The 27,521-nt window shown below is 44.3% G+C and overlaps 1 protein-coding gene across 1 annotated transcript in view; it reads left to right on the forward strand.

Moving 5' to 3' along the window:
- The first annotated feature begins 11,671 nt into the window (after window positions 1-11,671).
- Window positions 11,672-27,521, forward strand: part of LOC121572281 (E3 ubiquitin-protein ligase MYLIP-A) — a 33,495-nt gene continuing 17,645 nt past the window's right edge. The window contains exons 1-2 of the mRNA XM_041884302.2: window positions 11,672-11,944; window positions 13,121-13,311. Coding sequence (XP_041740236.1) covers window positions 11,858-11,944; window positions 13,121-13,311 — 278 coding nt within the window. The 5' untranslated portion in view covers window positions 11,672-11,857. The remainder of the gene's footprint in view (window positions 11,945-13,120; window positions 13,312-27,521) is intronic.

A 27,521-nucleotide genomic window follows, 5' to 3' on the forward strand; every position in this document is an offset into this window, starting at 1 on the left:
TCGATATGCAAACGCAATACATAAATGAATGTACTGTATATTCTGCCTTCTAATAGTAAGATAGATTACGTTGGATTCATTGTGTTGTTATTGTGAGGAAAAGTGTTCATGAATAATATTTGGAGTATCACAATTCGAACTCCACCCAGTGTTTCAAAATGATTGATTGTTACTCACAGATGCATTCTTAAAGCTCAATCTGTCTTCAACGACATATCTGTAACAGGAGACTCAGTGGTGGGAATAGGGATATTACAAAGTCTTGGCTATCTCATATACCCGGCTGCTATGTGATGGACAGGAAGTATGTTAGACTTGGCTGCAACACAAAAATAAAATCATGTTTCCTCATAAACAATAATAATAATTATAATTATATTATTATTATTATTATTATTATTATTATAATATAAACAACAACTCCACATGCAAAAATATACGCAAAAATACTTTATTTGTTACAAGCATTATAGTAGTGAGCTCCTCCTCTCCCTCTGATCAAGTCGTGGCTCAGGTAGGGCTCCTGAGAGGGAGCTGGAAAAGAGAAAACACATTCTCAGAATCGTCCCTTTCACAGAAAGACATTTGACCTGTTAGATACAGTCTCCAATGGGCTACATGTTCTAGCATGGCTTTGTGATACAAAGAGAGCCCAGTCATAAGGATGGGAAAGCTCAGGCAAACTCAATCAAGCGCCGCCAAAGAAGTGCTAAAAGTAATAAATACTATTTGAACCCAGATCTGATCATTTCTAGTATCAGCCATCATAAAACGCTAACCTTGCTGGGTGGTGATGATCTATCAGTGTGTCACCCCTTGGAGCCACACCCCCAAGGCCACTTGTGTGTTGCCCTCAGACAGGCTCTACTCTGCCCCGTGAGTCGCGTCCCCGCTCTCCCCTCCCATGCCCACCAGCTCCAAACTCAGCGTCATGTCTCTCTCCCACTGGGCCAGAGCCAACTGGGATTGGGAGTACAGTGCTCCACCACTCAGATAGTTGAGAGAATGGACCCCGGGCATGGGGAGGGGCCTGTACCACCTTCACCTCCCGCTTCTGTGGAGATAAGGGGACATCCATCAATCCTATTGGTTTATCTGCTTGTCTGTCATTAGACAGACACACACATCCTGTATTCGCAGCCCAGATGACCACACCTCCTGTATTCTCAGCCCAGACGACCACACCTCCTGTATTCTCAGCCCAGACGACCACACCTCCTGTATTCTCAGCCCAGATGACCACACCTCCTGTATTCTCAGCCCAGACGACCACACGTCCTGTATTCTCAGCCCAGATGACCACACCTCCTGTATTCTCAGCCCAGACGACCACACGTCCTGTATTCTCAGCCCAGACGACCACACGTCCTTTATTCTCAGCCCAGATGACCACACATCCTGTATTCTCAGCCCAGATGACCACACGTCCTGTATTCTCAGCCCAGGCGATTGGCTTTCACATGTAGTTTTGTCTTCTTTCTCTTTAGACAGTATACATTCCGCCTCTAGATCTGACTTAGACATCTCGGTGGCTGTCACAAGTCAGTTTGAGTCCTTTGTCGACTGTCCATCTTTCATATGGCATGTCTGGTATGGGGTTTCTGCTTTTTCCCAAGGCAGACGCAGCTGAACCTCCGGTGTTTCTTCATCATAGTCACCACAAGAAGAAAGAGCTCCCTGATGAAGCTGCCTGCTGTCAGAGCATCACTATTTTATGAATAAAACAACATGTGTAAGAAACGTAAAAGTGCTGATGACTCATCATCAAAAAAGAAATTAAGGCTATATCTCGAGAGTTATCTTAACTTCAGTTTTATTGAAGGACAGGACAGGACTCGGCCAGAATGAAGCTAGCTAATGATAGCATGAAGCCAAGCAAAATGCAACGACACCAGGAAACAAAACACCAGGAGACTATTGGTGAAGGTCAGGATTTTTTTGAGAGGCAGAAGCAGTTGGCACTATCAAAAAGATCCACAGAAATCAGAAAAGCATTTGAAAGAGCAGGCAGTGATTTACACAGAGCCACGGAGGCGTCATTTGAGTGTTCGCTATTAATTGCCAAGGCTAAAAAGCCGCACAATATTGGAGAGCAGCTAATCAAACCCGCCTGCCTGAAAATTGTAGAGAGGCTGTGTGGCCCACAGGTGGTGGATAAAGTGAGAACCGTCCCACTCTCTGACAACACTGTCAAAGACAGAATTGATCAAATGGCTGGAGATTGTCAAAACCAGCTGCACGAGAAGCTTAGGAATGTTCCCTTTGCCATTCAGTTGGATGAAACAACAACAGTGTCAGACGAATCCGTGCTCATCGTTTATGTGCAATATATTGACGGTGATGACTTGAAACAAGACATTCTTATGTCTACCAATCTAGCCACAACAACAACAGGCCAATATATTTTTATAGCTATGGACTCATATCTCTCGTCCAACAATCTGCCCTACGAGAATATTGCTGCATGCTGCACTGATGGGGCTGCAGAGTTGATGGGCAAAAACAAGGGATTTAACAGCCGATTGAAGGAAAAAGCCCCGGGGTGTGCAATTTTCCACTGCGTGCTACATCGCCAAGCATTGGCCAGTGTAAAACTTTCGGAAGACCTTAGTAACACCCTGGCAACTGTTGTTAAACTTGTAAACTTCATTAAGGCTCGCCCTACTAACAAGAGACTGTTTGCCCAGCTGTGTTAGGATGAAGCACATCAAACACTGCTGTTACACACAAGTGCTTGTGCATTTTATGGAACTGCAGGAAAAAATTAAGGAATTCATGTAAGATCACAATCGACCACTGTGCGAACAGCTGACTGATGGGTTTTGGATAAAAACGGCATACCTAGCGGATACATTCACTCTCTACATGAGACAAACAAGCGGATGCAGGGTCCTGAATCAAACGTCATTCAGTGCAAAGACGCTCTCTGCACTTTTGTGCGGAAACTGGAGTACAGAGTTGGAAAAATGTCAAAAGGGGAGCTACAACAATTTCCACTGCAGATGAAACAGTCTGGTGGCACTGTGCCTGCGTCTTTACACACTGAGTTTACCCGGCCCATGAACATGCTTCAGGAGGAAATTAAATCCTGTTTTGCCGATGTTGACGAATACTTATCAAAGGAAGCATGGGTGATTGACCCTTACATTTGCAGTCTCGAGGATGTGGAATACCTCGGCTGTGAAGACGAGCTTGTTGACCTTTAAGCCGATTCTATGTCAAAGAAGGGGGGACGGGGGGGCTCCAAGGAAAAAAGGTTGGGAACCACTGCTTTATGACATAATCACTGCATCGGTGACACATCTTGTATGAAAATGTGGGTGATATCACAGATAGAACCCTGATGCTGCTTTAATGTTCTAGTGCCTTGAAGGGCACTATGTCACATGGGATGATGTCATCATAGAGTACCAACCCCACACTAAAAACGATGAATAATGGTTTAGGTTTATAGGTCAAGCTAGTTCAAGGGCAACAAAAGTCCCTCCTGCCCCAAAAAGTAAACAAGATGAACCAGTATGTCTTTACAGTGTATTTTCAACTAAAATACCATGAAACATAGATCAATTACATAAAGAATGATAGTAAAAAGCTATGGAACACCTTAAATGAAATGTTGGGCAAAAAGGCAAACTCAGCTCCATCACTCATTGAATCAGATGGCTCATTCATCACAAAACCCACTGATATTGCCAATTACTTTAATGATTTTTTAATTGGCAAGATTAGCAAATTTAGGCATGACATGCCAGCAAGAAACGCTGACAATACACATCCAAGTATAACTGATAAAATTATGAAAGACAAGCATTGTCATTTTTTATTCTGTAAAGTGAGTGTGGAAAAAGTGAAACAATTATTGTTGTCTATCAACAATGACAAGCCACCGGGGTCTGACAACTTGGATGGAAAATTAATGAGGATAAAAGCGGACGATATTGCCACTCCTATTTGCCACATCTTTAATTTAAGCCTGCAAGAATGTGTGTGCCCTCAGGCCTGGAGGGAAGCAAAAGTAATTCCGCTACTTAAAAATAGTACCCTTAGTAAACTTTTTGAAAAAATTGTGTTTGACCAGATACAATGCTATTTTACTGTAAAAAAATTGACAACAGACTTTCAGCACGCTTATAGGGAAGGACATTCAACAAGCACAGCACTTACACAAATGACTGATGATTGGCTGAGAAAAATATTGTGGGAGCTGTTTTGTTAGACTTCAGTGCGGCTTTTGAAATTATCGATCGTAGTCTGCTGATGGAAAAACAGACAGTACCAGTCAACGGTTTGGACACTCCTACTCATTCCAGGGTTTTTCTTTTCTTTTTACTATTTTCTACATTGTAGAATAATAGTGAAGACATACGTTTATCTGGATTTCTTTGTTGTTATTCTGTCTCTCACTGTTCAAATAAACCTACCATTAAAATTATAGACTGATCATGTCTTTGTCACTGGGCAAACGTACAAAATCAGCAGGGGATCAAATACTTTTTCCCCTCACTGTACGTGTGTGTAGATTGCGTGTCTTATCATGTGTATGTGTGTCTGTGTCTGTGCCTGTGTGTGTGTCTCTTCAAAGTTCCCGCTGCTCCATAAGGTTTATTTTTATCCGTTTTACCAAGAAAACAATTGGTAACACACTACGCCGTGAAGGACTGAAATCCTGCAGCGCCCGCAAGGTCCCCCTGCTCAAGAAAGCACATATACAGGCCCGTCTGAAGTTTGCCAATGAACATCTGAATGATTCAGAGGAGAACTGGGTGAAAGTGTTGTGGTCAGATGAGACCAAAATCGAGCTCTTTGCCATCAACTCAACTCGCCGTGTTTGGAGGAGGAGGAATGCTGCCTATGACCCCAAGAACACCATCCCCACTGTCAAACATGGAGGTGGAAACATTATGCTTTGGGGGTGTATTTCTGCTAAGGGTACAGGACAACTTCACTGCATCAAAGGGACGATGGACGGGGCCATGTACCGTCAAATCTTGGGTGAGAACCTCCTTCCCTCAGCCAGGGCATTGAAAATGGGTTGTGGATGGGTATTCCAGCATGACAATGACCCAAAACACACGGCCAAGGCAACAAAGGAGTGGCTCAAGAAGAAGCACATTAAGGTCCTGGAGTGGCCTAGCCAGTCTCCAGACCTTAATCCCATAGAAAATCTGTGGAGGGAGCTGAAGGTTCGAGTTACCAAACATCATCCTCGAAACCTTAATGACTTGGAGAAGATCTGCAAAGAAGAGTGGGACAAAATCCCTCCTGAGATGTGTGCAAAGCTGGTGGCCAACTACAAGAAACGTCTGACCTCTGTGATTGCCAACAAGGGTTTTGCCACCAAGTACTAAGTCATGTTTTGCAGAGTGGTCAAATACTTATTTCCCTCATTAAAATGCAAATCAATTTATAACATTTTTGACATGCGTTTATCTGGATTTCTTTGTTGTTATTCTGTCTCTCACTGTTCAAATAAACCTACCATTAAAATTATAGACTGATCATGTCTTTGTCAGTGGGCAAACGTACAAAATCAGCAGGGGATCAAATACCTTTTTCCCTCACTGTACACATGGCTGTTGTATTGTAAATATGTGATAGTGGAGTAGTGGCCTGAGGGATCACACTAAATGTATTGGGTAAAGTGTTATGAAATGTAATGTCACATAATATTTGTAATTGTATATAACTGCCTTAATGTTGCTGGACCCCAGGAAGAGCTAATGGGGATCCTTAATAAATACAAATGCAAATACGGCTTTTGTCTAGCGTCCAAGAGGCTCCATTTTCTAACATATGATTCAATATGAATCCTAATTGGTATTATTGATTATACTGTTAATAATTTCCATTTCCCTATAAATATTAAACACCACAGCAGCAGATGGTACAGTGTTATATGGGTCCGTATCGGTACTGCTGAACCTAGAGAGCCGTCTGATAACATGCAAGTGAGCAGCTGTAAAGAAAGCACAGACATGTTTTGATATCCAGTACCTGATTGATAAGGGTTCATATCGGCATAGCCGCGGGAAGTAGTTTGAGGGGGGAGAATGTTTTGTCAACAGTTTTTGCCCGCTCTGGCGCTGCAGACGATTCTATCAGTCCGCTTATACAGGACAATTAAAGGCCCAGTGCGCTACTTTTATAAAAACTTTTTTTTCTCCATATATATATTTTTATTTTTTTTGTTCGTTTTTTCATGGGGTGATGCAACACCCTCAGCAGCCCTAATTCCTGCGGCTATGGATATCGGATGGGGCTTCTTCGTGCTTCTCTGAGGTGTTTACTACACAGACCAGTGGAGGCTGGTGGGAGGATCTAATCAGTCAGAGATGTTTTGACATTAAAGGAACTCATCATGAAACAACATGAGACCCATCTGTGTCAGTGGAGGCTGGTGGGAGGAGCTATAGGAGGACGGGCTCACTGTAATGGCTGGAATGGAATAAATGGAACAGGGTCAAACATGTGGTTTCCATATGGAAACGCACGCATGCACGCACACCCCCCTGGGGAGTTACAGTGGCATTGCTGCAAAAATTTACTGTCCCCCCTGCTTACAGTGAAATACATCAGGGCCGATTCACACCCTCCCACATGGCAGAATAAAAGCATTCCTCCTAAAGCCCTGCACCAAAGATATTGGACATTCTGAACAACTCAACTTAGAAGAGATCATAAAAGTACATTAGAAGAGATAATCACAAGTCATGGTTTTCTTATCGCTCTGCTTTAATGGAACGTCACATACTGTAGATGCAATGAGAGGCTGTTTCTATGGCGTGCCGGTTAATACTAGCTAGTTTATCTTTGATGTATTGCTGTAGGCATGCGGCTTCTGCATTACTGGTATAAATACCTCATCACAATCTGAACCAATCTTGTTTTACACTGATGTTGCAGCCAGGTGCACAGAGAGCTCCTCCTGCGACCAGGTGCACAGAGAGGATTCCTCTTGGGGCCAGGTGCACAGAGAGGATACCTCCTGGGGCCAGGTGTACAGAGAGCTCCTCCTGAGAGTTAAAGCAGCAAAAACTGATAGCAGATTTAAACAATGTGAGTAGTGTATATAAATTCAAGACACAACTCCAATGGGTAATCTGAACACATAATTGGAAGGCCAGACTGCAGTCACGGTAGACTTGGTAGTAATTCTGCAGTCATGACATCGCAATATGTCTCACTGGCAAACATCCTGGTCATGGGAGAACAGGAGAGTAAACTGTGTTGAGGCTTCAGGTGTGTGTGTGTGTGTGACTGTGTGTGGCTGTGTGTATGGCTGTGTGTGTGTGTGTGTGTGTGTGTGTGTGTGTGTGTGTGTGTGTGTGTGTGTGTGTGTGTGTGTGTGTGTGTGTGTGTGTGTGTGTGTGTGTGTGTGTGTGTGTGTGTGTGTGTGTGTGTGTGTGTATACGTACGTGCATGCATGTGTATGTGTGGTGTGTGTGCATGTGTGCGTGTGTGTGTGTGTCCACTGGTGTCTTAGTGTGAGGGTCTGTCTGTGGACAGGAACTAGTCCCTGGGAGACTAATCTGCAGTTCACTTCCAAATCAAATCCCCTCTCTTCTCTTCTACCATGTGGTGATGTTGGATAGCCACTCATCTGAATGAGACCAAACCTGAGTTCCAAATGGCACCCTATTCCATATATCGTCCACTACTTTTGACATGAGCCCTATAAGCCCTGGTCAAAAGTAGTGCACTTAATAGGGAATAGGGTGCCATTTGGGACACATGCTGCCCAACAAATGAAAAATGAACCTCTCTGCTTCTTACATTTCAAATCAAAAGAGAATACAATTCGAGTTTTGGGATATGATTATAAAATAGCGATCTTCTAGCAGTCATAAGGACAAAGATTCAGCAGGAGGCAGGCAGGTAGAGGTGCAAATGAGTGCTGGATTTATTTACACAGCGCTGGTGTTCAAAATGACGGTGGTACATGTACATATATACACAGTACCAGTCAAAAGTTCTGTATCAGGAACACTGGTAGTTTCAGCACTAGACTAGCTGCATCAGAACACTGGTAGTTTAAACATTAGACTAGCTGCATTAGAACACTGGTAGTTTAAACATTAGACTAGCTGCATCAGAACACTGGTAGTTTCAACATTAGACTAGCTGCATCAGAACACTGGTAGTTTAAACATTAGACTAGCTGCATTAGAACACTGGTAGTTTAAACATTAGACTAGCTGCATCAGAACACTGGTAGTTTCAACATTAGACTAGCTGCATCAGAACACTGGTAGTTTAAACATTAGACTAGCTGCATCAGAACACTGGTAGTTTCAACACTAGACTAGCTGCATCAGAACACTGGTAGTTTAAACATTAGACTAGCTGCATCAGAACACTGGTAGTTTAAACATTAGACTAGCTGCATCAGAACACTGGTAGTTTCAACACTAGACTAGCTGCATCAGAACACTGGTAGTTTAAACATTAGACTAGCTGCATCAGAACACTGGTAGTTTCAACACTAGACTAGCTGCATCAGAACACTGGTAGTTTAAACATTAGACTAGCTGCATCAGAACACTGGTAGTTTCAACACTAGACTAGCTGCATCAGAACACTGGTAGTTTAAACATTAGACTAGCTGCATCAGAACACTGGTAGTTTAAACATTAGACTAGCTGCATCAGAACACTGGTAGTTTCAACATTAGACTAGCTGCATCAGAACACTGGTAGTTTAAACATTAGACTAGCTGCATCAGAACACTGGTAGTTTCAACACTAGACTAGCTGCATCAGAACACTGGTAGTTTAAACATTAGACTAGCTGCATCAGAACACTGGTAGTTTAAACATTAGACTAGCTGCATCAGAACACTGGTAGTTTCAACACTAGACTAGCTGCATCAGAACACTGGTAGTTTAAACATTAGACTAGCTGCATCAGAACACTGGTAGTTTAAACATTAGACTAGCTGCATCAGAACACTGGTAGTTTCAACACTAGACTAGCTGCATCAGAACACTGGTAGTTTAAACATTAGACTAGCTGCATCAGAACACTGGTAGTTTAAACATTAGACTAGCTGCATCAGAACACTGGTAGTTTAAACATTAGACTAGCTGCATCAGAACACTGGTAGTTTCAACACTAGACTAGCTGCATCAGAACACTGGTAGTTTAAACATTAGACTAGCTGCATCAGAACACTTGTAGTTTAAACATTAGACTAGCTGCATCAGAACACTGGTAGTTTCAACACTAGACTAGCTGCATCAGAACACTGGTAGTTTAAACATTAGACTAGCTGCATCAGAACACTGGTAGTTTCAACACTAGACTAGCTGCATCAGAACACTGGTAGTTTAAACACTAGACTAGCTGCATCAGAACACTGGTAGTTTCAACACTAGACTAGCTGCATCAGAACACTGGTAGTTTAAACATTAGACTAGCTGCATCAGAACACTGGTAGTTTAAACATTAGACTAGCTGCATCAGAACACTGGTAGTTTCAACACTAGACTAGCTGCATCAGAACACTGGTAGTTTCCACACTGGACTAGCTGCATCAGAACACTGGTAGTTTCAACACTAGACTAGCTGCATCAGAACACTGGTAGTTTCAACACTAGACTAGCTGCATCAGAACACTGGTAGTTTCTGCCCGGCAGCCCAGCTACCTGATGTCCTTTGGAAGGGTGCAGGAGGCCAAACAGCTGGCTGAGTTGAACACCACACTAATGCGCTGAGAACACTCTCTCTAAATTCAATTTCAATTTCAATGTTCAATTTAAGGGCTTTATTGGCATGGGAAACGTATGTTAACATTGCCAAAGCAAGTGAAGTAGATAGTAAACAAAAGTGAAATAATCAATAAATATTAACAGTAAACATTACACTCAGAAGTTCCAAAAGAATAAAGACTTTTCAAATGTCATATTATATATATATATACAGTGTTGTAACAATGTGCAAATAGTTAAAGTACAAATGGGAAAATAAATATGGGTTGTATTTACAATGATGTTTGTTCTTCACTGGTTGACCTTTCCTTGTGGCAACAGGTCACAAATCTTGCGGCTGTGATGGCACACTGTGGTTTTTCACCCAGTAGATATAGGAGTTTATCAAAATTGGGTTTGTTTTCGAATTCTTTGTGGATCGCTGTAATCTGAGGGAAATATGTGTCTCTAATATGGTCATACATTTGGCAGGAGGTTAGGAAGTGCAGCTCAGTTTCCACCTCATTTTGTGGGAAGTGTGCACATAGCCTGTCTTCTCTTGAGAGCCAAGTCTGCCTACAGCGGCCTTTCTCAATAGCAAGGTTATGCTCAATGAGTCTGTACATAGTCTCTCTCTCTCACACTATCTCTCTCTCTCTCTCTCTCTCTCACACTATCTCTCTCTCTCTCTCTCTCTCTCTCTCACTCACTCACTCACAGGTTTGGCCTGTCTCAATCCACATTACATCTCTCCTGCTATCCAATCTGAAAGTCAGCAGAACATCAGGGTCACAGACCAATTTATACAGTCATTGTCACAGACAGTCAGTTATTTTCAAAGCAATACTTGGTGGGGGACATTTTGAGGCAAATGTCCCTCTCAAATGTCCCTCTCAAATGTCCCTCTCAACTGTCCCTCTCAACTGTCCCTCTCAACTGTCCCTCTCTGTGAAAAATTCAAATAGAAAAATAAAACAGGCCATTTTAAGTACTTAATTTGCATCCGACTGCCATGCAGCTTTGACGGACTTCAATTGTATTTTTATGTCAGTATGGAGGAAGGTCGTTGACAGTCACCCCCTACAATCATCCACACACATGCACACCCAAGAGCTCCAATATACTGCTGCATTTTTACTGATGTCAAGCACATCAATGTGTGAACATAGGACTTGTGGTATAGGGTGCGTGTTTCTCTGTGGGAATGAGTGCAGTTCATTATAACCATACAATAACAGGATGATGAATTTCCATATTATAGTGCCTGTCTGTCATGATAGGAGGTTTACAGACACAGAGAAGAAATGCTCACCTTTTAATCAGATCTAACTAGTGAAGATCACACAAGAAGTAACTAAGAGCGGTTGCAGAAAGGTGATGGAGGATATAACTCGGAACCTCAGAAACCTCAGAAAAAACACACATGTTCACAAACAGCTGTCAAATGATTTCTCCAGGTCTCATTCTGTGCATGCTCACAATGGTTGTTAGGCTACACAGTAGGCTGCTGAATGTCAACAACATAGAGACAGGTAGGCCTAACTAGCCATAGACAACTTACAGGAATAGACTTTGCTCACAGGGCGTATTTGGGTAAAAACAATGGGAGCTTTTAGCATTAACAATTCAGATGCTTTTGAAAGCAAGCACAGAAATAAATGGTTTGGGTCACATAGTCCTCCACTGTTGCTATTTTTTATCAGTATTTCAATGCATTATTAATTATTATGCAGCTCTCAACTTACTCAGAGCAACTCTACTCAGATATGTCCATGGATAGTCAACTCTTCCCAAGCAGGTGAAGGTCCCGTAGACTTATGGAAGGTTCAACTAGCAGCACACCCCAGAAGGGGGCGCCTTGTTTGTCCTCGTCATGCGTTGTAGCCACTAGACGGTCTCGTTTCGATATGACGGGGCTCGCAGTTGGCAGGCTAGTGGCTGAGAATATGCTAAACGCCCTGTCATTGGCTGCTTCCGATTAAGCAGTGCGTTGGCATAGCAATTGATATTGCCTACAGCTGGAAGGTAGTGTTTGTTAGACGAAGTGAGAGGGCTTAGAAAGTGAACGAAAACTTAATGTAGGGTCTCAAAAGGAGGGATAACGAGGTTGTTTATTTATTTTTATTTTTAAAGAGAGGTATCGACCAAAGCTAAAATATTAGACTGCCAAAATGCTTTGCCATGTTACCCGTACGGATTCGGTGGTTATGGAAGTGGAAGTTGATGCGAAGGCGAATGGTGAAGACTGTCTGAATAAGGTATGGATAGTGGATACTCATTTAATTCCACCCTTTTCAGGTTGTTGTTAATGTATATCTACAGTTGTGTAGAATTCCAGTCAATGTTGTCCTGCAAGTGCAATTTGCAGTGAAATGTTTAGATTGAAACCCAACACATGAGCGTGTGTGTTCGTTTGCGGAGATGATAAATCAAAATGTTGATGTACAGGCGAAGTTCAATGTTTAACGTTATTACTAGATTTTCTGTCGACAGCGTCAGTTCTCTAAATGGCATTGTCTGTCACTATAGCCTACCCTACATTGTCACACACAGCAATACAAATGCGCTTCCTCTATCGTGCAACAATGTTGCTTTGGTCGAAAAGAAGTTGGTTACGTTTTCCGTGAAATAGCCCCCCAAACTCATGATTATGTTGGTGATTACCTAAATAGGTACTATTAAGGTGCTTTATGGGGGAATTGTTTACTGGTAGTATAGTCACGAGGAAAGGCTTTGTCAAGCCAAGGTTACTTCAGTTCATTTGGTTTCCCCGTGCATACTTGGCAAATTGGCAATGTTATTGGGTAGCTTCAATGGGGGTTCCCATTGTTTACTAGATCAACATTGAATATCCAATAGTTCCAAATTGCTGAAAAATCCGTTTTGAAAGAGTTAAATACTCTAACGCGTGTACAAAACTGCTGGTGTCAATGATGTAGTCATCAATCCAGGAAATAAAAGGAACCAATGTGAATTTAACAGAGGCTCTAATCGCGTTGTCTTCTACTGAGTTCTATACAGTCTAAGGCCCTATCTCTTATGCACAGCGCGTTGACATATCTTTTGACTGGAGTCATAATAGTTCTCACCGTCGGTCCCCTCTGGACGTAGGCTACCCTTGATGTTATGTAACTCCATTCCTTTCTTGCCGCTGTTGAGCTTTATTACCGCGGGAAAAAGATCCCAATGTATTTTCCATCAACCGCTCCCACTGCATATTGACGTGTACAAACCACAGAGTCAATGGCAAAGGCAAAAAATAGTAATAAAAAAACATGGTCAACTCGGTCTCATGTTTTATTGAAGATGCTCTAAACGTCTAGGTCTAGGCCTTCACCAACTGTACATCAGTTGAGGTTTTACTTTGATAGAATGACTATTCATGGGATCTCTCCATGTAGCCTAAAAAACGTAATTCTTCTTCTATTCCAAAGGTGTGTAGGAAGTTGGGAATCATAGAGGTGGACTACTTTGGCCTGCAGTTCTCGGGCAGTAAAGGAGAGAACCTGTGGCTGAACCTGAGGAACAGAATCTGTCAGCAGATGGACAATCTGACTCCCTGCCGACTCCGACTTCGAGTCAAGTTCTTTGTGGAACCACATCTCATACTCCAGGAACAGACGAGGTACAGATATTCTGTATAACACACACGCATACATATTTACCGTGTTATTACAATAGTCATTCGCTACGATCCTTGCATCGTCTTGTTAGACGGGGAAAAGAAAGCAACAACAAAAAATCTAGGGCACGTTACTCATTAAATATTCACATTACAACATAATCTCTGTAACTCAACCATCAACTGTTCACATCCCCTCTGACTCCAGTCATGTACTGTAGGAGGAGCAGCAGGGGAAAGCGAAACAACCAGATTATTCAGCACTGTACTGTATCCTGTGAAGTTAGTTGTGACTTCCTGATTAGGCTCTACAGTGGAGCGACCTACAGTAACCCCGCAGCACACAGGGTTACTACAGGTCATTGTGGAGCTAAGCCAGGAAATGTGATCTCTGTAGAGGCTCTGTTGCTGCTGTCCCAGTGTCCCTCTGCCTGCCTGATCCTGCCTGCAACATTTGTTGTTGTTTTGGTTGCTTTTTGCTGTCGGTTTCTTTTGTCTTTCGTTGACTTTCTCATTCAAGGAGAAGCGTCCTTGTTGAAACTTTAGTTCTTGTGTGCGTTTCCCTTTTTTTGTTTTGTTTCTTTTGTCTTTTCGATTGGCTTTTTACAAAGTCTCAAAGGCATGTCTCACAGTTGTGAATTTGTTTAAATGCTAAAACATTTTTACTACAGACTCAGAAAATATGGATGAGTTAAAGAACTATAAAAGGCTGTTTTCTCATTTAATATGCTCACATAGCTCCGTGTTTTGGCAGCCTCATTTTTTAAATCGTTCTTCTTCTTTTCCACAAATAAACCAGAGAAGAAATTATCCCATCTTTTTTTTTAAACGTGTTGAAACTTCTTCTCTAGTGAATGGCCTGACACGCTGACTTCAGGCTGATAGATAACAGGACCTGTGGAGCCTCTTTCCGGTTTCTCTCCTCCTCCTCCTCCCCTAGCCCTTTAGAGGTCCTCTATGGAGAAGTCTCAATAGTCCTGACAAGCTTGATCCGGATTGCATCCCAAATGGCACCCTATTCCCTATATAGTGCACTACTTTTGACCAGCGACCTATGGGCCCTTATCAAAAGCAGTGCACTATACATGGAATAGCGTGCCATTTGGGACACACAGATAATCTCAACTCAGCTTCTCTTTTGATGTTATTAATAGGGCGCTCTGATCTCAGTGTTAACCCTCCCTCCCTACCGCCTGCCCGTCGCAGAAAAACAGCTTTGCATGCAGTATTCACGTTAGTATCATCATATGTCTGTCTTTCCACAGCTGTGGGACAGATACTGTATCATGAAAAGCTGATTCTAACCACAGTCAGTCTGTCTGCCAGGGGAGGCATCAGATAACATACTGTTAGAGGAGAGAAGTGTGTGGTGAGCAGAGCCCCTGAGCTTCTTAGCTCCTCTCTCTGTGTCTCTGTGTGTGCATGGTTGGCCAGTAACTGTTCATTAAAAAGAGATCTATCCCTCATGGCCAGCAGCCTCCCTCCTCTGTCTGGACTCCAAGCACACACTACCGCTCTCTCCCCCCCTACTCCTGACTTGGCGAGCCGACAGACTAAACAGTCTGGCTCCCTTTTGGTGTGTGTCTGTCGTTCAGGATGGACTGTGTGTGTGTGGGTGTGTGTGTGTTTAAAATTGGACAGTGTGCCTGTCAAGTTGGGGGGAGGAAAGCGGTAGATGAGGGTAAGGAAAAGGTACAGTGGCTTGCGAAAGTATTCACCCCCTTGGCTTTTTTCCTATTTTCTTGCCTTACAACCTGGAATTAAAATGGATTTTTTGGGGGTTTGTATTTTTTTATTTTTTATTTTTTTTCACCTTTATTTAACCAGGTAAACCAGTTGAGAACAAGTTCTCATTTACAACTGCGACCTGGCCAAGATAAAGCAAAGCAGTGCGATAAAAGCAACAACAGAGTTACATATGGGGTAAAGCAAAACAAAGTAAAAAATACAACAGAAATACATATAATATATACAGTGTGTGCAAATTTAGCAAGTTATGGAGGTAAGGCAATAAAATAGGCTATAGTGCAAAATAATTACAATTAGTATTAACACTGGAATGATAGATGTGCAAGAGATGATGTGCAAATAGAGATACTGGGGTACAAATGAGCAAAATAAATAACAATATAGGGATGAGGTAGTTGGGCGGGCTAGTATCATTTGATTTACACAACATGCCTACCACTTTGAAGATGCAAAATATTTTTTCTTGTGAAACAAACAAGAAATAAGACACAAAAAAACAGAACTTGAGCGTGCATAACTATTCACCCCCCCAAAGTCAATACTTTGTAGAGCCACCTTTTGCAGCAATTACAGCTGCATGTCTCTTGGGTATGTCTCTATAAGCTTGGCACATCTAGCCACTAGGATTTTTGCCCATTCTTCAAGGCAAAACTGCTCCAGCTCCTTCAAGTTGGATGGGTTCCACTGGTGTACAGTAATCTTTAAGTCATACCAGCAATCTAAAGCAACACTTGAGTGGTTTAAGGGGAAACATTTAAATGTCTTGGAATGGCCTAGTCAAAGCCCAGACCTCAATCCAATTGAGAATCTGTGGTATGACTTAAAGATTGCTGTACACCAGCGGAACCCATCCAACAGGTCATTGTCCTGCTGGAAGGTGAACCTCCATCCCAGTCTCAAATCTCTGGAAGACTGAAAAAGGTTTCCCTCAATAATTTCCCTGTATTTAGCTCCATCCATCATTCCTTCAATTCTGACCAGTTTCCCAGTCCCTGCCAATGAAAAACATCCCCACAGCATGATGCTGCAACCACCATGCTTCACTGTGGGGATGGTGTTCTCGGGGTGATGAGAGGTGTTGGGTTTGCGCCAGACATAGCGTTTTCCTTGATGGCCAAAAAGCTCAATTTTAGTCTCATCTGACCAGAGTACCTTCTTCCATATGTTTGGGGAGTCTCCCACATGCCTTTTGGCGAACACCAAACGTGTTTGCTTATTTTTTCTTTAAGCAATGGCTTTTTTCTGCCCACTCTTCCGTAAAGCCCAGCTCTGTGGAGTGTACGACTTAGTGGTCCTATGGACAGATACTCCAATCTCTGCTGTGACGCTTTGCAGCTCCTTCAGGGTTATCTTTGGTCTCTTTGTTGCCTCTCTGATTAATGCCCTCCTTGCCTGGTCCGTGAGTTTTGGTGGGCGGCCCTCTCTTGGCAGGTTTGTTGTGGTGCCATATTCTTTCAATTTTTTAATAATGGATTTAATGGTGCTCCGGGGATGTTCAAAGTTTCGGATATTTTTTTATAACCCAACCCTGATCTGTACTTCTCCACAACTTTGTCCCTGACCTGTTTGGAGAGCTCCTTGGTCTTCATGGTGCCGCTTGCTTAGTGGTGTTGCAGACTCTGGGGCCTTTCAGAACAGGTGTGTGTATATATACTGAGATCATGTGACAGATTGTAACACTTAGATTGCACACAGGTGGACTTTATTTAACTAATTATGTGACTTCTGAAGGTAATTGGTTGCACCAGATCTTATTTAGGGGCTTCATAGGAAAGGGGGTGAATACATTTGCACGCACCACTTTTCCGTTATATATTTTTTTTTATTTCACTTCACCAATTTGGACTATTTTGTGTATGTCCGTTACATGAAATCCAAATAAAAATCCATTTAAATTACAGGTTGTAATGCAACAAAATAGGAAAAATTCAAGGGGGATGAATACTTTTGCAAGGCACTGTGAGGGGGATTCACCCAGTTAGACTACTGCTGCCTCCCTCCGCCCGTCACCTAGTTAGACTACTGCTGCCTCCCTCTGCCCGTCACCTAGTTAGACTACTGCTGCCTCCCTCTGCCCGTCACACAGTTAGACTACTGCTGCCTCCCTCTGCCCGTCACCCAGTTAGACTACTGCTGCCTCCCTCCGCCCGTCACCTAGTTAGACTACTGCTGCCTCCCTCCGCCCGTCACCCAGTTAGACTACTGCTGCCTCCCTCTGCCCGTCACCCAGGTAGACTACTGTTGCCTCCCTCCGCCCGTCACCCAGGTAGACTACTGCTGCCTCCCTCCGCCCGTCACCCAGTTAGACTACTGCTGCCTCCCTCTGCCCGTCACCCAGTTAGACTACTGCTGCCTCCCTCCGCCCGTCACCCAGTTAGACTACTGCTGCCTCCCTCCGCCCGTCACCCAGTTAGACTACTGCTGCCTCCCTCCGCCCGTCACCTAGTTAGACTACTGCTGCCTCCCTCTGCCCGTCACCCAGTTAGACTACTGCTGCCTCCCTCTGCCTGTCACCTAGTTAGACTACTGCTGCCTCCCTCCGCCCGTCACCCAGTTAGACTACTGCTGCCTCCCTCCGCCCGTCACCCAGTTAGACTACTGCTGCCTCCCTCTGCCCGTCACCCAGTTAGACTACTGCTGCCTCCCTCTGCCTGTCACCTAGTTAGACTACTGCTGCCTCCCTCTGCCCGTCACCCAGTTAGACTACTGCTGCCTCCCTCTGCCTGTCACCTAGTTAGACTACTGCTGCCTCCCTCCGCCCGTCACCTAGTTAGACTACTGCTGCCTCCCTCCGCCCGTCACCCAGTTAGACTACTGCTGCCTCCCTCTGCCCGTCACCCAGTTAGACTACTGCTGCCTCCCTCCGCCCGTCACCTAGTTAGACTACTGCTGCCTCCCTCCGCCCGTCACCTAGTTAGACTACTGCTGCCTCCCTCTGCCCGTCACCCAGTTAGACTACTGCTGCCTCTCTCCGCCCGTCACCCTTGCGGGGGTTCGTGCTACGCCACTGCTTATAAGTAATTTGTTTGTCAACGTTTTATTTTATTTGTTAGAAATAGCGCCCCTTGTGTGCACTTCCGGTAATGCCGTATGGTATGGTACAGAAACGGTATGACAGTATGAACATCTGGATAGAACCCAACCCTAGCAGTACACTCTCACAGTGAGAGCAGAACGTCTAAGTAAGTGGATGTGGAATGTGCGACTGTGTGTCCAACTCATGTTCCTCCATCTGTGCTCTGCATGTGCTCTAGTCTCTTCCTTATCCATCAGCTTGGTCTGACAGCTACAAGTGTTGCACAGTCAGTTGGTGCCTGAGAGAGAGACCCCAGCGAATAGTATACTGGTGAAGGACGCCTCACAGAAACAAATCTATACCAATGGAACATGCTCAGAAACTAATATCCACCAATGGAACTGAGTGTTCTTGGCAAGGCAAGTGACAGTACTGAATGGTGACCTGACCCAGAGGCCCAGGGGGATTTTCCAGAGTTATAGGCATGCTCATGCTTACCCTAACAGCTACACACACACACTTACACACACACACAAGCCTGTGGGTAGTAACAAGTGCTGGAGAGAGTGTGAATTGTCTTTACTGGGTACACACACACACACACACGTGGCGCTCAGAACGGTAGTACGTACGCACGCACATACTCCCGTATGCACATACATGCTACACAGCTGAGTGTGGGCCTCTTTCTCTCACCCTGTTACGTAGCATGTGGTCGACTCTGCACTCACAGAATAAAAAAGAAGCTGCTTAAATAAGCTTCAGCGCTTACCATTTACAGAATCATCACCAGATCCTGCTGCTATCCCATTGTTGTAGAATTGGGCCTTTGTTGTTGTTGTTGTGTGTGTGTGCTTGCTAAACGCAAGACCACTCTAGTAGAGGTCTGTGCGGGACTGATTTATTAATCCAGCTCGCACCTGCAGCTTTTCATCCTGCTCCCGCGCACACCTGCTGGCTTTCTGTCCGACTCCCACCTGCTACCGCAAGAACCGGTCCCAAACCCAACCGCAGTCCCACAATGTTATTTTAGGCTACACTCTACACTCTAGCACTCTAAACTCTACACTCTACACTCTAAACTCTACACTCTACACTCTACACTCTACACTCTACACTCTACACTCTACACTCTAGCACATACTCATGTTATTATAATAATATTTATTTCGCCCGCTCTAGCGCTTAAACCATTTAACACGAAACCAACTTTAAAACGTACATACAGCCCCAGCTTAGATTGCTTGAGTTTTTGAACTACAACAAAGGCACATCTCAATAGATGGTCCATGTATGTTATGACATAGCACAGGTGGGGGTCCTTTCCTCTTTTGTTCTCTTATTGCTCCTCGATTGGTCCTCAAGCAAGGGATGACATCACGGATTCCCATCAGACCAACTCCTTGAGGTTTGCAGTTGTCTAATAAACAGTATTTTGCGCGACAGTTATTTTTTACCCTTTAGTGTGTGTACTGTACTGTATTTGGATATCACTTTTCAATAGTCAAAGTTCAAAAAATCGCTGGAGGACGTCTTTAAAATGATCTCCAATGCATTTCACACACACACACACACACAAACACTCCCACGTTTGTAAAGCTTTCCATAAATACACACACAGGCCTCTGGTCTGTAGCACAGGCTCAATTGGGTCTGATTTCTGCGGTTCCTCTGTCCTCCGAACATCAAATAAACCCCCATCCTAATCCTGTAGCTTTGAGATCCCAGCATCTCTCTACGCCGCTCCGCCTGGGTAGCTTTTTAAACACCCGGTCTGTCTGTCTGCCTAATGCATCCGACTGCCTGGCAGTGGGAGAGATGTTTTCTCTACTCCCATCCCCCGTCTAGTTTTGGGGATGGGAATCTAATGTTCACACCCAGACTGACACTGTCTCTGACCATGGTTGGAGTTTAGGCAGTCTTGAGGGGTGTGTGTGTGTGTGTGTGTGTGTGCGCACTGACCAGATCTGTGCAGTTTCATAGAGCTACATCTGCAGTTCTGAACTCTCAGTGAAGTAGTAGATTTAATATTTGTTTAAAAGCTGTTTGCTCAAACAACAAACATCACCCTCTTTATGAAACTTCCTGATAAATCCATCCGTTGGTTTGGAGTTGTCATGTCTGATTGGGTGAGAGCAAAGCAGGGATTGAGTTGGGGCCCCATAGAAATAGAATGACTAGAATGTCAGCACTGTTCTAGTTTTAATTCTATGGTTAGAACATGACCCCCCTCAATGAATGTGTACTGTCTGCGTCATTACCCCTCACTAGCCTAGAGGTAGTGCTGTCTGTGCCGTGCTGGTTTACATGTTTTCCACTCTTTGTTGTTTAGCATTCAGATCAGGCCAACGGTTGGTCGGGGGGTTAGCAATCCACAGAGAGCACAGCACAGCCATTAACATAGACCATCTGCCATGAATGAGAAAATAATGAGAATTTACCAGTCAAATTGCTAGGGGTAGTCCCTTTTGACTGGTAAATTCTGTAAATACTGGGTTAAAAATGGAAGGACATTCTGGCTGGTTTTTGAATGGCAGCAACATTAATGCGTTCTTGGGGTTGCGTGGCATTGCTTCTCGGACTCAGTTAATTGTCCTTCAATCAGAGTCTAGTTGATTTGATTTGTTACTATATCTATACTGAACACAAATATAAACGCAACATGTAAAGTGTTGGTCCCATGTTTCATGAACAAAAAGCTTATTTCGCACAAATGTGTTTACATTCCTGTTAGTGAGCATTTCTCCTTTGCCAAGATAATCCATCCACTTGACAGGTGTGGCATATCAAGAAGCTGATTTAAACAGCATGATCAGGTGCACCTTGTGCTGGGGACATAAGGCCACTCTAAAATGTTCAGTTTAGTCACACAACACAATGCCACAGTTGTCTCAAGTTTTGAGGGAGCGTGCAATTGGCATGCTGACTGCAGGAATGTCCACCAGAGCCTCCTCCAATGTCGTTTTTTGAGAATTTGGCAGTACGTCCAACTGGCCTCACAACCGCAGACCCCGTGTATGGCGTCGTGTGGGCGAGCGGTTTGCTGATGTCAACGTTGCCCCATGGTGGCGGCTGGGTTATGGTATGGGCAGGCATAAGCTACGGACAATGAACACAATTGCATTTTATTGACGGCAATTTGAATGCACATTGTCGTGCCATTCATCCGCCGCCGCCTCATGTTTCAGCATGATAATGCACGGCCCCATGTCGCAAGGATCTGTACACAATTCCTGGAAGCTGAACATTGTCCAGTTCTTCCATGGCCTGCATACTCACAAGACAATGTCACCCATTGAGCATGTTGGGGATGCTCTGGATCAACGTGTACGACAGCGTGTTCCAGTTCCCGCCAATATCCAGCAACTTCACACAGCCATTGACGAGGAGTGGGACAACCTTCCACAGGCCACAATCAACAGCCTGATCAACTTTATGCGAAGGAGATGTGTTTGCGCTGCATGAGGCAAATGGTGGTCACACCAGATACTGACTGGTTTTCTGATCTGTGTCCAACAGATGCATATCTTTATTCCCAGTCATGTGAAATCCATAGATTAGGGCCTATTGAATTGATTTCAATTGACTGATTTCCTTATATGAAATGTAACTCAGTAACATTTTTGAAATTGTTGCTTTTATTTTGGTTCAGTATATCTACCGCCCATAGTAATTGCCTGTGAATTTAGTTAGCCTATTGAGAGAGGAAAGTTTGAGACTGTTTGTCAGTTTAATTTGGGTGCAAATGCAGAAGTCACAAATGTTTTTGTGCTTTGATATCCTCACCCTAATCCTCCAAGGAGAGCAGTTCGTATTATTGAGACCTGCCAACTCCAGATGTCTTTGCCAAGAGTGTCTCTGTCTTTACACGTCTGCAGGAGCAGAACCTTCTAGATATTTTCACAACAACAAGGCTGATGGATGTTTTTCACTGAATTGAAGGCCATTGGTGTTAGCATTACAGCCAGTTGGTTTAGTTTAGGATACGAGATGGTTTCCACAGTCAGTCCCTGTCCTTTTCCCAAACTTTTTTTGAACCTGCCTTAAGGTCTCTGAACTCGAAGTAGCAGTCCCTCATATATCTGGTTTGAACCCATAGCATTAGTTCCCGGCCAGGAAGGATGTCTGTGGCTGCCTCTGCGCTGTGTGTGACCTTTGCCCAAGGTGCCTCAGACATTTAAAAAATATATATGTATGCCCTTCTGCAATCCGTTATTACGGAACACTCCATTGTACAATCTGTTATTTTCCCTTAACCAGAGGACGTTTAGCTTACAAAAACAACTTACTTGTTTGCCTCAAAATGCAACTCGTTGGTTTCAGGAATTCACTTGGCGTGGGAAAAATATTTATCTTATTTAGTGTTTTGTCCCTCCTTTCCATTGCTTAAACTAGCTGATTAACAGCCTTGTGTTGCAGTGTAAATTGTGACGTTTTCATTGAGAGACAGTGAGTAAAACTGGTCCATGGAATGGGGTTACTAGAGTTCGTTGACTGGGAGTGACCTCTAGCACCACAGCTCTGAGCTGTGTTATTTGTTACTCCAACAAACCACATTGTTTAGAGCCTGGCCCTGTGAGCTCTGAAACAGACACTTCTTATTGGCTGATGCGGTGCAGTCCCTAGGCAGAGGTTTCTGGTTTCATTTCACTTTTTGTTCTTCTGGAAACTGAGAGCTCTTTGATGTTCTGATGTGTTCTCTGTTGCTACTGAGAGGAAGTCCAGTTGAAACAATTGTTTTACAGGCCTGGATGGTTAGAAACACAAAGGGGAAAGAGTTTCACCAAATTGTCCTATTGGCTAATTTGTTTTTGGCTATTTTTGAGAACTTGTGTTTACTCTTATTTTAGCTTAAGTAAGAAAAAGTACAGACGTGAAGAGAGGAGTGCATGTGAAATGCACTATATAGCCTATTTGCTGAAATCTTTTAGAACTTTGACAACATCTCAAATCAAATTGAATAAAATTGTATTTGTCACATGCACCGAATACAAAAGGTGTAGACATTATAGTGAAATGCTTACTTATAATAATAATAATAATAATAATAATATGCCTTATTTAGCTTACTTACAAGCCCTTAAGCAACAATGCAGTTTTAAGAAAGTCCAGGATCCAGTTGCAGAGGGAGGTGTTAAGCCCCAGGCTCCTTAGCTTAGTGATGAGCTTTGAGGGCACTATGGTGTTGAACGCTGAGCTGTAGTCAATGAACAGCATTCTCACATAGGTGTTCCTTTTGTCCAGGTGTGAAAGGGATCTGTTGGGGGCGGTATGCAAATTGGAGTGGGTCTAGGGTTTCTGGGATAATGGTGTTGATGTGAGCCATGACCAGCCTTTCAAAGCACTTCATGGCTACAGACGTGACTGCTACGGGTCTGTAGTCATTTAGGCAGGTTACCTTAGTCCCTGTGCCCAAGAACACTGTGGTGGTCTGCTGGAAACATGTTGGTATTACAGACTCAGACAGGGAGAGGTTGAAAATGTCAGTGAAGACACTTGCCAGTTGGTCAGCGTATGCTCGGAGTACACGTCCTGGTAATCCGTCTGGCCTTGTGAATGTTGACCTTTTACTCACATCGGCTACGGAGAGCGTGATCACACAGTCATCCGGAACAGCTGATGCTCTCATGCATGTTTCAGTGTTACTTGCCTCGAAGCGAGCATAGAAGTAATTTAGCTCGTCTGGTAGGCTCGTGACACTGGGCAGCTCGCGGCTGTGTTTCCCTTTGTAGTCTGTAATCGTTTTCAAGCCCTGCCACATCCGACGAGCGTCGGAGCCGGTGTAGTACGATTCAATCTTAGTCCTTTATTGACTCTTTGCCTGTTTGATGGTTCATCGGAGGGCATAGCGGGATTTCTTACAAGCGTCCGGGTTAGTGTCCCGCTCCTTGAAAGCGGCAGCTCTACCCTTTAGCTCAGTGCAGATGTTGCCTGTAATCCATGGCTTCTGGTTGGTGTATGTATGTACAGCCAGTGACTGATGTTGTGTACTCCTCAATGCCATCGGAAGAATCCCGGAACATATTCCAGTCTGTGCTAGCAAAACAGTCCTGTAGCTTAGCATCTGCTTCATCTGACCACTTCTTTATTAACCGAGTCACTGGTGCTTCCTGTTTTAGTTTTTGCTTGTAAGCAGGAATCAGGAGGATGGAATTATGGTCAGATTTGCCAAATGGAGGGCGAGGGAGAGCTTTGTATGTGTCTCTGTGTGTGGAGTAAAGGTGGTCTAGAGTTTTTTTTTTCCCCCTCTGGTTGCACATTTAACATGCTGGTAGAAATGAGGTAAAACGGATTTAAGTTTCCCTGCATTAAAGTCCCCGGCCACTAGGAGTGCCTCCTCTGGATGAGCGTTTTCCTGTTTGCTTATGGCCGTATACAGTTCATTGAGTGCGGTCTTAGTGCCAGCATCGGTTTGTGGTGGTAAATAGACAGCTACGAAGAATATAGATGAAAACTCTTGGTAGATAGTGTGGTCTACAGCTTATCATGAGCTACTCTACCTCAGGCAAACAAAACCTTGAGACTTCCTTAGATATCGTGCACCAGCTGTTGTTTACAAATATACATAGACCGCCACCCCTTGTCTTACCAGAGGCTGCTGTTCTATCCTGCTGATATAGTGTATAACCCACCAGCTGTATGTTATTCATGTCTTCGTTCAGCCACGACTCTGTGAAACATAAGATATTACAGTTTTTAATGTCCCGTTGGTAGGATATTCGTGCTTGTAGTTCGTCCACTTTCTTAGCAAGCGATTGTAAATTGGCCAATAGTATCGATGGCAAAGGCAGATGAGCCACTCGTCACCGGCTCCTTACCAAGCACCCCGATCTCCTTCCGCGATATCTCCTTTTCCTTTCTACTGCGAATGATGGGGATGAGGTCCCTGTCAGGTGTCTGGAGCAAATCCCTCTCGTCCGACTCACTACAGTTTTTTTATTAGTCCAGTTCAAGGTGAGAAATCGCTGTTCTGATGTCCAGTAGCTCTTTTCAGTCATAAGAGACGGTAGCAGAAACATTATGTACAAAATAAGCTCTATAAAACACAGTTAAAATATGTCACTAATAAACTCATAGCTCAAGTGCACTAAACCCTCTACCTTCTTCCTCCTTCTCCCCCTCTCCATCTTCCGTCTGCTGTCACACATAGGGAGCAATGAACCATATCGCCCCCCAATTCTACGGTGCACTTTAATTGAATTATTGCAGCTATGCAATCAAGTGTTTAACATTCCAGCAGGAGAACAGATGAGTTGTGTTGGAGCCCCCACTGTCATCCATTGCGCGCGTGCGTGCGTGCGCGTGTGTGTGTGTGTGTGAACAGTAAATGTACCGTGCTGTCCACTGGTCTGAGAGCAGGTGTTCCGGTACCCCTTTCTCTTTCCCCTTCATCAAGATGACAGTAATGAAAGCCTTAAGAGGCTGTGTTCATCCCAGTTGTTCTATTTAAACTGGCCCAGCAGACTGTTGTCAGTCTGGGCACCTCTGGAGTTAATGTTAGAGCCTTGAGCCTGTACCTGTCACGATCCTGCACAGAGGACAGTCAGACCAGCTTACACCCCCTCCTCATCACCGCCCTCTACAGTTCACATCAAAGCATGGTGGATGAGGGGAGACCTCTGCCCTGCTGCCCTGGATGTCTACCTCCATAACGGGGTGCTGCTTCCAGAGCCTCCCTCCCTGTCCCTGCTCTCCCAGTGGGGTGTGCTATAGGGCCTGACGGGTGCAGACTCTAGGCTCCCCTGAGAGTTGAGCTCACACACGTCCAGGAGCCAGGCTCAGGAAACGCCTGCTACCAACCCCTCCTCTGTCCCCCCCCTCTCTTCCCCCAGGGTCGACAGAGATCGGCTGGGCAGCCTTGAGTCAGCAGACCCACAGACAGTTGTGAGGTCAAACAAGGATATATGAGAAATCCATGTGTGCTTCAACAACTAGGAAGAGACAAGAAAAACCATGGGGGGAGTTTTCTCCCATATTTCTTACTCCTTCTAAATCCATGAAGGGAAGTAGACAAGTGCACACGAGGGGCTGCATGGTAGAAAACTGGGATGCAATGTTACTGTGCACTTTGTACAGGCTACACTGTTATGCGGTAAAGCAGGGACAGATGAGAAATCCAACCAGAGAGGAGGAAGGAAAGCGTTCAAACGCTATTTGACTTGCTGTACATGCTAGACTAGATTTGTGTGACTGTTTCCTGTACATTACCCCATGTATACATTGTCCTTAACAACAATACCTACCTAGTATTGAACTTCTTAGTACGAGGGTTGTTCCAGAGACTGTAAACAGCCAAACATGGTCGTTTACCCCATGTTCTGAGCCCAGATGAAACCCAGTATTAGAGAGGTGGGGAGTATAAAAGAGGGGGACTGCATGGGGAAGAGCTACAGGAGAAGTGTTCCTTTTCAATTTGAGCAGCTGTGTGTTTCCAAGATTAGTCACGTAAGGCTGAGCTGGCAGCACTAGTTCCAGGCAGGGCCGTGACCGATAGTAACCCCCAGGTAGTCAGAGCCCTTTGTTTCCAACCAGCCAGGTAGCAGCCTACTGGTCACATGAGTCCTGCTGCTGGGCCTAGCACAAAAGGGAAACAGACGGCTGTGTGCTGTTTAGAGCCCGACCGGTAAATCGGTTGACCGATATTTATCGGTGATATTAGCCTTTCACAGAAATATTTGTATCAGTCTTTATTCCACAGATAAAGTGCCATTATTATATACTGTACATAGAATGAACAAATACGTCTGCTAATTTTTATACATTTTCAATGGTTGCCTGAAGAGGGCGCTCTACGAGCTGCTCATTGAACATCATTCAGCCCGTAAGTCACGACGTGAGTTGGCATGGTGGTTTGACGGTGAGTAGCTTGCCAGCGACAGCGTATTTGAATACGTAAATAATTAAAAATACACTTCACCAAGCAAGCAGCCCTGTCCTCATCACATCCTCACTTAGTTAACGTTAGCTGGCTAGTTAGGCTCTATCTAGCCAGCAAGATAGTTAGCATAGCTAGCTAGCAATCTGTGCTACTTATGTGCGAACACTGGACTGGCATGAACGCATTCAGTCATCAGCGCAGGGTTGGCAGGAAGAGACCAAGCAGAGAGTTGACAGTAAATCTCACTGTCACACGTTCTTACACAGTGGGAGTTCTATGTTCCATAGCTTTGTGTTAGGGATGTTGCATAGTTGTGTGTTATTCATTTGTACAGATGTGCTTGGTAGTGGTATACCAAGTTACGCTATGTTATGAGGTTATATTATGTGTGAGGAAAACAAGGGAGTCTGGTCTCGTTTGATCCAGTTGACTGGATCCGGTCTGAGGAGGGGAGGGAAGGAGGGAGAGGGAGAGAGGAGGAGGGAGAGAGGAGGAGGAGGGAGAGAGGAGAGGAGAGGGGGAGAGGTTGCCTGACCGGTTTGTGCTGGTTTTCAGTTCCAGTTGCAGGTC

The sequence above is a fragment of the Coregonus clupeaformis genome, unplaced genomic scaffold, assembly GCF_020615455.1.
Source record: "Coregonus clupeaformis isolate EN_2021a unplaced genomic scaffold, ASM2061545v1 scaf0594, whole genome shotgun sequence".
In the NCBI taxonomy this organism is placed as follows: domain Eukaryota; kingdom Metazoa; phylum Chordata; class Actinopteri; order Salmoniformes; family Salmonidae; genus Coregonus; species Coregonus clupeaformis.